The sequence below is a fragment of the Lynx canadensis genome, chromosome A2, assembly GCF_007474595.2.
Source record: "Lynx canadensis isolate LIC74 chromosome A2, mLynCan4.pri.v2, whole genome shotgun sequence".
Classification (NCBI taxonomy): domain Eukaryota; kingdom Metazoa; phylum Chordata; class Mammalia; order Carnivora; family Felidae; genus Lynx; species Lynx canadensis.
The window spans coordinates 51471284-51485939 of record NC_044304.2 but is presented as its reverse complement, the minus strand read 5'-3'; the positions used below and the strand labels follow the sequence as shown (position 1 = coordinate 51485939).

At 42.6% G+C, this 14656-nt stretch overlaps 1 protein-coding gene across 3 annotated transcripts in view; it reads right to left on the bottom strand.

The window, feature by feature from the left end:
* The window catches only part of IRAK2 (interleukin 1 receptor associated kinase 2), a 63480-nt gene that overhangs the window by 7484 nt on the left and 41340 nt on the right, over positions 1 to 14656 (bottom strand). For 2 of the 3 annotated variants that reach the window (XM_030307391.1, XM_030307390.1), the window contains exons 8-10: positions 12212 to 12321; positions 10003 to 10198; positions 6065 to 6127 (exon numbers count right to left, since the gene is read on the bottom strand). In XM_030307391.1, coding sequence (XP_030163251.1) covers positions 6065 to 6127; positions 10003 to 10198; positions 12212 to 12321 — 369 coding nt within the window. The remainder of the gene's footprint in view (positions 1 to 6064; positions 6128 to 10002; positions 10199 to 12211; positions 12322 to 14656) is intronic. The other variant, XM_030307392.1, reaches the window with a different exon arrangement.

Genomic DNA, 14656 nt, shown 5'->3' with positions numbered 1-14656 from the left:
GTAATTATATTTCATAGAATATGTAGTATTTTACGTAGTTACTCATGTAAATATATGCAAATATTTCAATGTACTTTATGTTATATACAATGTTATATGCACTATAAATATTGTACAATATTTTATGCTATATAAAATGCAAAAAGTGATGGAGCTCCATGTCGTAAATAATATAAAATATGAATATATATTTAAATATAAATATAGGGATGCCTGGGTGGTTCAGTCTGTTAAGTGTCTGACTTCAGCTCAGGTCATGGTGTCATGGTTTGTGAATTCAAGCCCCACACTGAGCTCTCTGCTGTCAGCGTAGAGCCCACTTCAGATCCTCTGTCTCCCTCTCTCTGCCCCTGCCCCACTTGTGCTCTCACTCTCTCTCTGTCTCTCAATAATAAATACATATTAAAATATATTTTTAAATTTTTTTTTCATGCTTATTTTTTCTTGAGAGAGACAGAGCATGAGCAGGGGAGGGGCAGAGAGAGGGAGAGACACAGAATCTGAAGCAGGATGCAGGCTGTGAGCTGACAGCACAGAGCCTGACATGGGGCTGGTACTCAGAAACCATGAGATCATGACCTGAGCCAAAGTCCACTCAAATGACTGAGCCAACCAGGCACCCCAAACTATATATACATATTTTAAGAAGTTGTCATGGTGTTTAAAGTTGATACATCAATAAACATCAGAAAGGTGTTATTTACAGATATGGAGGTTACCACCATCTGAAACAGAGTCAGAAACTGTTCAAAACGACTGCCCTGAAAGAATTGTAGAGGCAGAAGCTCACCATTTGACTCCCCCCTCCCCCCGTGAAATCACGGATCTCATCTGGCAAGAGTCATCAAGAGACGCTAAGAGCAGGGGGGGGCGGTGATGGGGAAACTTAGCGAACTTAGTGGAGTCAGCAACTCCACCTGGACCCACTGATGAACCTCAGCACCAGAAGGAGAAGGATCCACTATGCGCATCGTGTTGTGATGCAGTGGAAAGCACCCAGCACCATCTAGGAAGCAGCACTGAGCGTGAATCTAACCAAGTCTCAGGATAAGAGGAATAGAGAAATAACACCACAACGACATAAAAATCCGGAACATGAGACAGTCTACGGTACAAATGACTCACTTTATGCAAAAATGCAATATGTGGAAAGAAAAAGTGGGGAAGGGTGCAGTTGGAGACTAGAAGAGTTTCAAGGGGGAGTCTGGCTGACTCAGAAGAGCATGAACTCTTGATTTTGGGGTCATGAGTTTGAGCCCTGCATGGGGTGTAGAGATTATCTAAATTAAAGAACTTTAAGAAAAAAAAGAAGGGTTTCAAGAAACATAATTAAAGGCAACATGTGGACCTTGTGTGTATCAGTTTCAAACAAACCAACTTTAAAAAGCAATTTTGGAGACAACTTGGGAAATTTAAATATGGAATGGGCGTTAAATGATATTAAGGAATTAAGAAAACTGTATTTTATGGGTGGCATAATATAATACGTGGGCTATGCTTTCTTTCTTTCTTTTTTGAGAGAGGAGGGGGAGGAGCAGGTGGAGAGGGAGAGTGAATCTTAAGCAGGCTCCACCCACAGCGCGGAGCCTGACTCAGGGGCTAGATCTCATCCATGACCAACCGTGAGATCATGAGCTGAGCTGAAATCAACCAACTTAACCAACTGAGACACCCAGGTGCCCTTAGGCTATGCTTTAACACACACACACACACACACACACACACACACACACACACACGTTTTTTGGGTTCAAAAGAAATAAGAAAAGCGTGATAATGATAACTGACGGGATGGATCCATGGAGATTCCTTATACTCTTCTCTTTACTTTTGTGCATCTTCGAAATTCTCCATAACAAAAGGGGCTTTCAAGAAGTGGCCATGCCTGAGGCCAGAGAAGTGGGGGAGAGAGGCGCGGTTGGGTTTTTGGAACCAAATATGCAGATTATCCCTTCAATTTCACTTGCCAAAGGTAACACCTGCTAGTGGTTTGGATTCTATTATCCTAGACCTTCTGCTACAGAAGTCTATAGGTATAATTACTTTTGTTACATATTAGTTATATGTAATAATTATTATAGTGGCAAGCAACCACTTAAGAGTTATTAAAATAGCGGTAATCATAGTTAATAGTTAACTCATATAGTGCTTACTATATTTTAGTCACTGGTATTTTTTTTAACTTTTTAATTTCTTTTAATTTTTTTTTGGGGGGGGGGAAGAAAGAGAGAGAAAGGCAGAAAGAGAGAAAATATTAATCAGGCTCTACGCTCAGCACAGACCCTGTCACCAGGGCATGATCCCCCAACCTGAGCTGAAATCAAGAGTGGGACACTCAACTGATTGAGCCACCCAGGCGCCACTCTAAGTCACTGTTTTTGGTACTGTTTTAGGTACATATTACTCAACCTTCACTAAAGCCCCTTAAGTAGGTACTATTATCTATCCCAGTTTGCAAATAAGAAAATGTAAGCTACAAGTTTTTTTTATTCATTCATCTACTTATTGCCAAAGATGGGATTAAACTATAAAGGTATTCTGAACTTGCTTTTTTCACTTGGAGATATTTTCCTGTCAGAACATATGTGTCTTTCTCATTATTTAAAAAAAAATTTTTTTTCATTTATTTATTTTTGAGAGACAGAGAGAGCACAAGTGGGGAGGGGCAGAGAGAGAAGGAGACAGAATCCAAAGCAGGCTCCAGGCTCTGAGTTGTCAACACAGAGCCCGACTCGGGGCTCAAACTCACAAACAGAGATCATGACCTGAGCCAAAGTTGGACACTTAACTGACTGAGCCACCCAGGCACCCCTCTTATTATTTTTTTTTATAAGATGTTTATGTTAGCTTTATTTGGAAGTGCCAAAACCTGGAAGTGGCCCAAACGTCCAACAACTGGTGTTAAACAAATGGTCATACATCCATACATTGGAATATTCCTCAGCAAGAAAAGGAATGAACGACTAGTATACAAAATAGCGTGGATGAATCTCAAAAGCACCACACTAAGTGGAAGAAGCCAGAAACAAACAGGTACACACTCTATGATTCCATTTATCTGATATTCCAAAAAAGAACTATGCGGTCAGAAATTAGATCAGTAGTTGCCAGGGGCTGGAAGTGGGGAGAAGGCATTGACTGTAAAACTGCACAAGGGAATTTTCTGGAATGATGGAAATACTCCATATCTTGATTGTGGTGGTGTTGGTTACATAAATGTCTACATTTTCTAAGACGTACACCATTCTATACGCCTCACAAGTGTGAATTATACCTGAACAGAAATGAATGCACATGTCCACAGTGAGACCCACACACAACAGTACCTAGCAGCTGTATGTGTAACGATCAAAAACTGGAAACACCCCACATGTCCATCAACAGGTGATGGGACAAACAGTGGCACATGTCTGCAAAGGAACATTACTCAGCAAAAAGAAACGAACCACTGACACAAAGAACATGGATGTATCTCAGAATAGCCATGCTGAGTGGAAAAATCCAGACAACAAGAGTACTCTCTCTCTGATTTATTTTGTATGAAAGTTCAGAAAATGGAGCCTTGTACAGTGACAAAAAGCAGATCAATGGCTGTGGGGGATGGCAGGGGCTGGGAGGGATGGGCAGGGAGGATTACAAAGGGGAAGAGGTAACTTCTGAGGTAGTAGGCACAGTCATGAGCTTGGCTTGGTGATGATTTTGCAGATATATACATATGTCAAAATTTATCACATTATACACTTTGTCCTCATTACTTATAAATATTTATAAACTTATGTTCATGAACTTATTTATGAATAACTTCATGGAATTTCCACGGTATGTGATTACACTGTCATTTCTTTAACCACCTGTTTGCAGCTCTTTCCTAACATAAATAATGCTACAATCAACGTTCTTGTCCATCTGTCTTTCCTCCCTTGTATGTGTGTGTCCCTATGTACAAGTGAAATTGCTGCATCAGAAGGCACGCCCATTTTAAATTTTGATGGAAACCACCTAATGACCTCCGAAAACACTGTGGCCAGAAACACTCCCCCGAGGGTGAAGGAAAGGCCAGCTTCCTCCTACCGTGGACCACACTAGGTGTTACCAGCTTTCATCTCTGACCCAAATCTTAAATACATGTGCAATCTTAATTTTTTTTAATTAAGATTTTTAAAAAATTATACCCTCCACATTTTTATAAAGTAAACTCTATGCCCAACATAGAGCTTGAACTCATGACCCCAATATCAAGAGTCTCATGCTGTACTGAGCGAGCCAGCAGGCGTCCCTTCCTCCACATTTTTAGAAACCATTAACAAAAAATGCCTTCCAGAAAATTTTACATAAATGTCTAAACAAGCTCCTTCTCCTGTGACATTCATCCAGGGAGACCCAGAGGACTGCTAGGGAATTCACTTCACGAAAACTGTCAGAATAGCCAAAGTATGGAAATAGTCCAAATGTCCATTGATGGGTGAATGGATAAAGAAGATGTGGTACATATATATGCAATGGAGTATTACCCGGCTATCAAAAAGAATGAACTCTTGCCGTTTGCGACTACGTGGATGGAACTGGGGGGGGTATTATGCTAAGCAAAATTAGTCAGAGAAAGACAAATATCATATGACTTCACTCATATGAGGAATTTAAGATATAAAACAGATGAACATAAGGGAAGGGAAGCAAAAATAATATAAAAACAAGGAGGGGGACAAAACATAAGAGACTCTTAAATACACAGAACAAACTGAGGGCTGCTGGAGGGGCTGTGGGAGGGGGGATGGGCTAAATGGGTAAGGGATATTAAGGAAGACACTTGTTGGGGTGAGCAATGGTTGTTTTACATAGGGGATGAATCACTGGCATCTACTCCTAAAATCATTATTGCCCCATATGCTAACTAACTTGGATGTAAATTAAAAAATAAAAAGATAAATAAAATGCAGAAAGAAAAAAAGAAAAGAAAGAAAGGAAAAGAAAAGAAAAGAAAAGAAAAGAAAAGAAAAGAAAAGAAAAGAAAAGAAAAGAAAACTGTCAGAATAGGAGAAACCACCTCAAATTGCCCCACATCAAATCTGAAACCTACTTCTGTGCAGTATCTGGGGCTCGGTGGCCCAAAAGTGGCAGAGCTTGGGGGGATCAGCAAAGGGAGAACTCATGGCTTCCTGTGTGTAGGAAGGCCTTCAGCCCCCCACCCCAGGGCCCAGGGGATGCTTTTGGGGCCCAGCCACAAAAAACCAACTGCTCTCATGGCTTCACCATCAAGTCAGGAAAGGTGCTCCCCTCTCAAACTGATGAAAAGGATTTGGAACTCTGCAGAAAACATGGGTTCAAATCCCAGTTCTACCTCAGATCTCACTGGGGGGCATGAGACAAATCTCTTCACCTTGGCCTTAGTTTTCTCATCAGAAAAATGGGGATGATAATAATCTTGAATTCATATGGTTGCACTGTCATGAAAATTAAACAGTCAGCCAAGTGTCGGGGTTAAGAACTCAGGATCTGTGGTCCAGAAAGACCTGACGTGGAAGTCCAGCTCTGACACTTAGTAAAGCTGAGATCTCAGGCAAACCTCAGAGCCTGCTTTTCTCAAGTGTGGGTGAATGCAATGACCCTAGCAATCTCGTGGCGGTTTTGAGATGACTTAGAAAGATAATATATGTAAGGTGCCAAACACAGAGTCTGGCTGTGCTGTTATATTTTTGAAATTACACTGTATGTATATACACAGGAATGCTAATTCTTTGAACCCTCAAAATGGAAATTATTGTTTTTATTATATAAACCCATTTAAGAGGGCTGAAATTCACTTTTACCAACTTGAAAACAAATTCAATTTGATTGCTGGATGTGTGGAGAGAAGAAATGGGTTTCCCCTAAACATTCTGAGTTCTCTTATCACAAAAAATAAATTCTTGGCTGGCTGGTAAGTAGGAGAGAAGTTAAGGTTACTTTGCAGATCAAACCCTAGACTGAGGCCTCATAACCAGCTGTAAAATGGGTACAGTAGAGGTCTCTGCCCTCCGGATCCCTCCCCTGCTAGCTGTGAGCCAGAAGTGACTGGTTCCCTTACCAGGTAAACTGGGCTTCGGTCATTATCCATTGCAGGGATGCCGGTGAGGACCTCAGCTAACACCTGGAGAGAACATGCAGTTAGCATGGTTCAGACACTCATGTAGAAGTTCAGACAGCAGATTCTCACCAAGAGAGACGATTCTTCTCAGAAACAAAAGCTGAGCTCCAGGCCTGGCTCTGCCATTTGCCAGGACAGACACTTGCCCCAAATCTGGAACATCAGAGTATCACTAAACACCTCCTCCAACTAAACACAACACCCAGCTGCTAGTAGAAGGTTTGAATAAATAGCAAGTCAGGAATGATGGAAAGCAAATATGTGTGTATTACCATGAGTTTTATATGCATATGTATATCCACATAAATATATAATATGTATATTTATATATGCATACTATATATATAAATATGTGTATACACATACTTATACTCACATATCTATATACATATATGTACACATACTATTTTTAAGTCTATTTTTTAAGTTTATTTATTTATTTTGAGAGAGAAAAAGAGAGCAAGCATGAGTGGGGGAAGGGCAGAGAGAGACTCTTAAGCAGGCTCCATGGTGTCAGCGCTGAGCCTGACACAGGGCTCGATCTCATGAACTGTGAGATCATGACCTAAGCCGAAATCAAAAGTCTGATGCTTAACCTACTGAGCCACCCAGGGGCCCACACACTATATTTTAAAGATCATTTCACTAAAAAACCCATCCGAAGTGGTAAGTAGGCATTGCTACATCAGTCTCAGGAAAAGGAGGAGTCTGGGTATATATGTCTATTCTACACAGCACGTCTCAGCAGTATCTGTAGCATGTTTCTTCCTCGGCCTTTATTAACATTATTTGTTCATTAATTCACCCATGCACAGAAGGAGCACACCCCTGCACCAGTATAAGACACCACAGCTTTGACAAACCATGATATGTGTCTTATTATAGGGAACACCTGCTTTGAAAAGAAATTCTCAGCAGACATAAGAGCATAGTGGTTAAGGGGTGTACGATCAGACAGGACTGCCTGGATTTAAATTCTGACTCTCTTCATTTTTTTTTTAAGTTTATTTATTTTGAGAAAGAGAGAGTGTGCATGCACAAGCTGAGGAGGAGCAGAGAGAAAGGGAGAGAGAGAGAGAATCCCAAGCAGGCTCTGTGCTGTCAGCACAGAGCCCAATGCAGGGCTCAAACTTACAAGCCAAGAGATCACGATCTGAGCCAAAGTTGTACGCTTAACCAACTGAGCCACCCAGGTGCCCCTGACTCTCTTCCTTAATCACTTAGGTGATCTTCAGGCAAGTGCCTAAAATCTGAGCTGGCATCCAGAGGACAGACCTGCAGGATTAATTACAGACTGGCAGGGGCCAGGAGGGGGCAGCAGAGGGCACCCCGTAGCAAGTGGATGGGAACAAATTGAAATGGGATTCCCAACCAGCTCCTGCCAGGAAGAGAGGGAAGGACGAGGGGAAATGAATAAATAGACATTCCCTCTGCCCCTAGTACAGACAGGCTCTGTGCTGAACCTTTTATGGAGATCATTCAGTGTTCACCAAACAAACAAACAGACAAACAAAAACACTGAGAAATGCAGTGTTCCTAACAGGAGGAACCAGAGTTCAAAATCATAGTGTCAGTGGCAGGGCACAGAAAAAGAGTGAAGGGAGTCAGTGGACACTGAATGAATGAATGCATGAATGAATGAAAAAAAAATTGTTACATCAAGAGCTGAGTTAAAAATTCAAGGGTAGGGGTGCCTGGGTGGCTGGTCAGTTAAGAATCCGACTTTGGCTCAGGTCATGATCTCTCTGTTCATGGGTTAGGGCCCCACATAGGGCTCTGTGCTGACAGCTCAGAGCCTGGAGCCTGCTTCAGATTCTGCGTCTCCCTCTCTCTGCCCCTCTCCAGCTCGAGCACATGCTCTCTCTCAAAAGTAAATAAACATTAAAAAATTTTTTTTTATTTCAAGGATAAACAGAAATCAAGAGTGAGCGTATAAGGGTAGGAATAATAACTACCACTACAATAATAATAATCTTGACATGTGCAGGGTACCGTGCTAACTAGTTTATATATATTATCTTATTAGTCTCCATACCTATCATTATTCCATTTTACAGAGGACAAAACAGGCCCAGAGTTACAGGTGACCTAGCCAAGGTCACAAAGCTGAAAATAACTAAGCTGGGACTCAAACCTCTGCCCTTAAGCTCTGCACTGTATTGCCCAGTAGCCTCAGGGTTTAGTCCTGCTGGTTCTTAAGATGAGCAGGAGCCTGGCCTAGCCCCACTAAGCATCACTGAGCCACTGACCCCTGATGGGGTCAAGGAAACCAGAAGAGCCAATATGAGACAGAAGGAAGCAGAATCTGACATATGGAGGTCAGGCTAAGAGCAGAAGGTGGCTTGGGGAAGGCACTAGTGCAAGAGGTGGACAGATAAGAGACTGGGGTCAGAGAGAGGAAGCTCAAAGTTCGAGGCTAGAGAGGAAGAGAGAGGGCAAGGTCTGAGAGGCAAGTGTTTGCTCTTGGCAAAGGTCAATCAGAGACTGTCACTTTTTTTTTTCTCAGCCAGCATTTCCCAGATGGGGCTCCATGGGACACTGGTGCTGAAAGATACCGAGGAAACAAGGTTCCACGGTCAAATAAACTTGGGAAATGCTGTATACCACTTGCCCAGCTGTGGTGAATTCCCAATTAAATTAAAGGCTCATAACTGATGAATGGATAAAGAAATTGTGGTTTATATACACAATGGAATACTACGTGGCAATGAGAAAGAATGAAATATGGCCCTTTGTAGCAACATGGATGGAACTGGAGAGTGTGATGCTAAGTGAAATAAGCCATACAGAGAAAGACAGATACCATATGGTTTCACTCTTATGTGGATCCTAAGAAACTTAACAGAAACCCATGGGGGAAGGGAAGGAAAAAAAAAAAAAAAAAGAGGTTAGAGTGGGAGAGAGCCAAAACATAAGAGACTGTTAAAAACTGAGAACAAACTGAGGGTTGATGGGGGGTGGGAGGGAGGGGAGGGTGGGTGATGGGTATTGAGGAGGGCACCTTTTGGGATGAGCACTGGGTGTTGTTGTATGGAAACCAATTTGACAATAAATTTCATATATTAAAAAAAAATAAAAATAAAAAAATAAAGGCTCATAACCATATTGAAGTCTCTGATTAATTTTGTGATAAAGAAATGTGCTGGACTTTACTTAACCCAGCATTTCTCATATCTATTTGGCCATAAAAGCCTTAAAACACATCCAACCTACAGAGATGCAAGGATGTTCCACGGAAATACTTTGGAGGCTGTTATAGTCAGACCATGAGCTCCTGGGGGAAGGACTACGTTTTAGTTACATTTATATTCAGAGTGCCCAGCACGCAGTGATGATAGGACAGGACGGTGGCAGTGGTGAGGAGGGAGGGTAGAAGCAGAGGTGGATACTAAATCGGTGGGTGGCTGTTGAACGGATGGATACTGGATGACTAAGTGAACAGATGGTTGGACAGATGGATGGACAAAGATGAACAGACAACTGGTTGGACCGTTAGATGGCTGGCTGGCTGGGAATCAGGGCACTAAGGAGCCTACTAGAAGCTGGACACTCATGAGTAGCTGTACTTTGAGGGTCGGCAAACTTTCTGTAACAGGCTAGACAGTAAATACTTTAGGCTTTGTGGGCCACAAACCAAGTCTCTCTCACTTATTATTATTGTTATTAAATCTTTTATAAATGTAAAAGCTTTTCTTAGTTATAGGTGGTACAAAATATGCCCTGGGCCAGTTTTGGCCTGGGGGCCATAGTTTGCCAACCCCTACTGTACTTTGATGGAATATATCTATGGACTACTATTATATCTTATGCTTACAAAGGAGCTGTGGGGAGAACAAATAGGTACAGGCCAAAGTCCAAGCACAGAAGGAAGCTCTTACTATTCCACAGCTGAAGATGTCCACTCGCTTTGTCAGCTGTCCCACCCTGATGAAATCCTCTGGCAGATATGCAGCAGAGGCCTGGAAAAGGTGAGTCTTCATCATGGTATATCTTGACCTTTTGTTGTCAGGACACAGGTGAGCCATTGGGTGAGCCAGCTTGGAGGTGAAGTTTTGGTCTAGCAAAACATTGGAGCTGTGGAAAAGAAAGCAGACAGAACTTTCTCAGTTTGAGCTGGAAAGAAGAGGTTGCCAAGGAGACCCTTTTGGAAAACAACTTTGCAGTAAGCAGCATTGGCCCCTACAAGTTAAGGGTCACTTAAGACACTCAATCTGGGGGTGCCTGGGTGGCTCAGTTGGTTAAGCATCCAACTCTTGATTTCAGCTCAGGTCATGATCTCATGGTTCTTGAGTTTGAGCCCCGTGTTGGGCTCTGCGCTGACAGTGCGGAGCCTGCTTTCGATTCTCTCTCTCCCTCTCTCTCTCTCTCTCTCTCTCTCTTACACACACACACACACACACACACACACACACACAATAAATAAATAAACAAACTAAAAAAAAAAAAAAAAAAAAAAAGACCCTCAATCTGGATTTTCTGAGCCAGTCTTGATAAGGGCAGGGAGTGGGAACCCACTCCCACCAGGAAATGAAGACAGAGCTAAGATTAGTTGTGCTGCCCCAGGCATGCCATTGGTGTAGCCAAAGAGGTGTGGCCTTCCTGACCCCCACAGATGTCAAACCCTCATCAACCTCAGTTTGCCAAGCCGATAGCCTATGAGGGCTTGGTCCCTTCCAAAATTGTTCCGACCCCAAGTTCTGGCCCAACTGACTCAAGTCTGAAGGCCACCATCCTTTGTGACTAGTCCTGCCCAGATCATGGGGAATAGGGGAAGCAATAAGAAACATTCTTGAGCCTAGTCATCTAATCTGTGGAAGTAAACATTCTCAGAAAGTACTTCAAAGGAAAAAACAAACAACAAACAAGAAAAAAACTAAGTTACATGTGTGAAAATTATGAAATTAACCCTAAATAGTTGTTTACAAAAGAGACATCAATTCTAATATCCACTATTAGGAGTGGTTAAGTAAATTATGGGTAAATCCTTCAACAGAAAACTAAAAAGTCACTAAAAATGGTGAAATGTAGGGGCGCCTGGGTGGCTCAGTTGGTTAAGTGTCCAATTCCATTTCGGTTCAGGTCATGATCTCACAGTCTATGGGTTCAAGTCCCACGTTGGGTCCTGTGCTGGCAGCTCAGAGCCTGGAGCCTGCTTCGGATTCTGTGTCTCCCTCTCTCTCTGCCCCTCCTCCACTCACACTCTGTCTCTCTGTCTCTCAAAAATAAACATTAGAAATTTTAAAAAAAAGGATGACAAGCAATAAAGGGAAATATCTGCCTTGTTTAAATAAAGGGGTAAAAAAGAAAATGTGAACTGGTAACCAAGTAAGTAACAGTACTCCCTTAAGGCTAAGACTTCTGTGAGGGCAAGGGCTGAAGAAATGGAGGCCAGGTGTGAGTCAGGGTGCCAGATCCAGAATGACCTCTCACCCTTTCATTTCCTTTCTCGCTATTACAATTGTTTATGCAATCAAACAAAAATCAGGGACAAAAAAAGAGGACAGGGATCCCACTTGCCAAACACAGAACTTTGAGGAAGCATGAGTTCTATGGTTTTGAGGTCAGTTTTGCCAGATTTTCCGGTGTCTTCTGGAATCTCTCCCCATGCTTCCAGCCCCCAGACTGGTCTCTCGTGTTCTTGGGAGCATGAGATACTGGGTTGCACACCTACCCTTCAGGAAGATTCCCTGACACGAGTTGCTCTTGCCAACAGATACACAAGCAGGGGACAGTTCTCCAAGAAGACCCTGAGTGAAAAGCTCAAAATCCCAGGGGGCTCCACCCAAAGCTCAAGGATCAGGTCCAGACCAGCTACTGGGTTGGAAGTAAAATACATCGGCATGTGAGGTGCTCGCTGGGAAAACACCAGCTCAAAAAGACGGGGTGACAGACGGGTAGTTCGTGAGGACAGCAGACGCTGATTTTTGAGACAGTAACAAAGAAAGACAGAAGAGACCCAAGGGAGGTGAGATGGGGAGAGAGAGCCACGGAGAAAAGAGGTGGGGGGGGAGAGGAAGGGACACAAGAACGTGTGCTGTCTTGTCCCGCAGCACAGGTGGTCAGCAGGGTGCGGCCCACCTCTCTCACCTCTTGATATTGCCGTGGATGATCTCCAGGCTGTGCAGGTGCTCCACAGCATGAAGCAGCCCAGAGCAGATGCTGGCACGCTGGGGCCAGAGGAGGGGGTCCGAGCCACCCTAAGTAAAGGAAAAAAGAGGAGAGTCACACCTGTGTCTTTTTATTTTTTATATACATTTATTTATTTTTGAGAGACAGAGCACTAGTCGGGGAGGGATAGAGAGAGAGAAAGACACAGAATCCGAAGCAGGCTCCAGGCTATGAGCTGTCAGCACAGAGCCCGACGCGGGGCTCGAACTCGCAAACTGTGAGACCGTGACCTGAGCCAAAGTCAGATGCTTAACTGACTGAGCCACCCAGACGCCCCTATGCCTGTTACTTTTTAAAGTCCCAACGAGCTCCTGTCTCTCCTCCAGACCTTCACTTCCTCTGCAACAGGGTTTGGCCAGCATGGAATACTGGCAGGGTACCAGCTTTAACATGAGAAGATCCAGATGTAAATCCCAGCTCAGACACGCATTAGCTGTGTGACTTTGGAAAAGACACTCAACGTCTCTGAGCCTCGGTTTCTTCAGTTATAAAATGGAAATGTTATTAAATGTTAAACCCCTATGCTTTGGGATTGCTCTAAGGATTCAAAGGAGGATATGGTGTAGGAATATATGGTATGCCCCTAGCATAGTGTCTGCCACACAGTGGGTGCTCAATAAACTACAGCTATTTTTATCATGACTATAGAGTGGTAAACTCTGGAATTTTCCTCTAGGAGGGGATGGCTGGGAGAGGAGCTAGGGAGCTTGTGTTAGCTCACCAAGCATATGGGCCTTACACCAACTTTATGTGTATTTGGGGAGACCTCACAAGGGCTGATGGGGATTGTGGGGTGAGCTAAAGCCCCCACCATCCCCAGGCACTGCCACAGTTGTTCTAAGACTGGAAGTCCAGGCTAAGTCACTACTTATTTTTCAAGTCTCGTCTTGGGTCCCACATCCTGTAAGAACTGGCCTTGCTTACTTACTTGGCCTTTCTCCTCAAAACCTCTGAAGTTTAGAGCCACATGAACCCTGTTTAAATTCCGGCTCTGACACTTGTCAGCTTTGTTCCTCTGGGCAAGACACTTTGCCTCTCTATGCCAGAGACTCCTCTTTTCAATTTCTTCAAGGTTTATTTGTTTTTGAGAGAGAGAGAGAGAGAGAGAGAGAGAGAGAGAGAGAGAAGGGGGTTGCTGAGAGAGAGAGGACAGAAGATCCAAAGCAAGCTCTGTGCTGTAGCAACAAGCCCAATGCAGGGCTTGAACTCACAAACCATGAGATCACAAACTGAGCTGAAGTCAGACACTCAGCTGACTGAGCCACCCAGGAGCCCCAAAGACTCCTCTTTTAGAAAATGGGAGATACCTCTTGGGTTGTGGCAAGGCCTGAAGGAGAAGCCTTTATCACGGTGTCTTGAACACAGCAAGAGCACAATAAAGCTAATGATCATTATTATATCACAAATAACTGCTTTGTCTGGTCTCTGTTAAGGAAAGCAGTAATCTCCTGTGGAATAAAATTTCCCCCTATTTGAAGATTTGACGGGAAGGAGGTTTGTTTGTTGTTAAAACTATAATTTTAGTAGGTATGATGCTCACATAATATGTGAAAGGCACAAAGGGTATGTAGTAAAAGTTTCTCCCCCTGTCCCATGCCCCAGCTACCTAGCTCACTTCCTCAGAGGTAGCCAAGACACCAGTTTTTTTGTATCTTTCCAGAGATAGTCCATAAATATGGAAGCAAATATATAATAGAATAGTATTCTCTGAAATCTTGCCATTTGCAACTATGTGGATGGAACTGGAGGGTATTATGCTAAGTGAAATGAGTCAGTCAGAGAAAGACAGAAATCATATGACTTCACTCATATGAGGACTTTAAGAGACAAAACAGATGAACATAAGGGAAGGGAAACAAAAATAATATAAAAACAGGGAGGGGGACAAAACAGACTAAAAAATATGGAGAACAAACTGAGGGTTGCTAGAGGGGTTGTGGGAAGGGGGATGGGCTAAATGGGTAAGGGGCATTAAGGAATCAACTCCTGAAATCATTGTTTCACTATATGCTAACTAACTTGGATGTAAATGTTAAAAAATAAAAAATAAAATAAAAAAAAAAAAAGAACAGAGTGCTATACCTGAGATGCTATTGTAAGTTGCATAGGTGTGCTGTTGGCTAATACTGTTGATTTTTGCATTTTTATTAATAAGCAAAGTGGCTAAATTTTTATTTTCTCATATAAATTAATATTTTCTTATTTAATCTTATATAGTTTTCTAAAATTTTTTGAATAATCTTGGAAGCTTTCAAAAAAAACAGAATAGCATTCTCAGCAAATAAAAATCTGCTTCCTCTTCTCCCATACTCTGTATCTCTTAATTATTTTTCTTGTCCTATTGCATTGACTAGCACCCCCAGA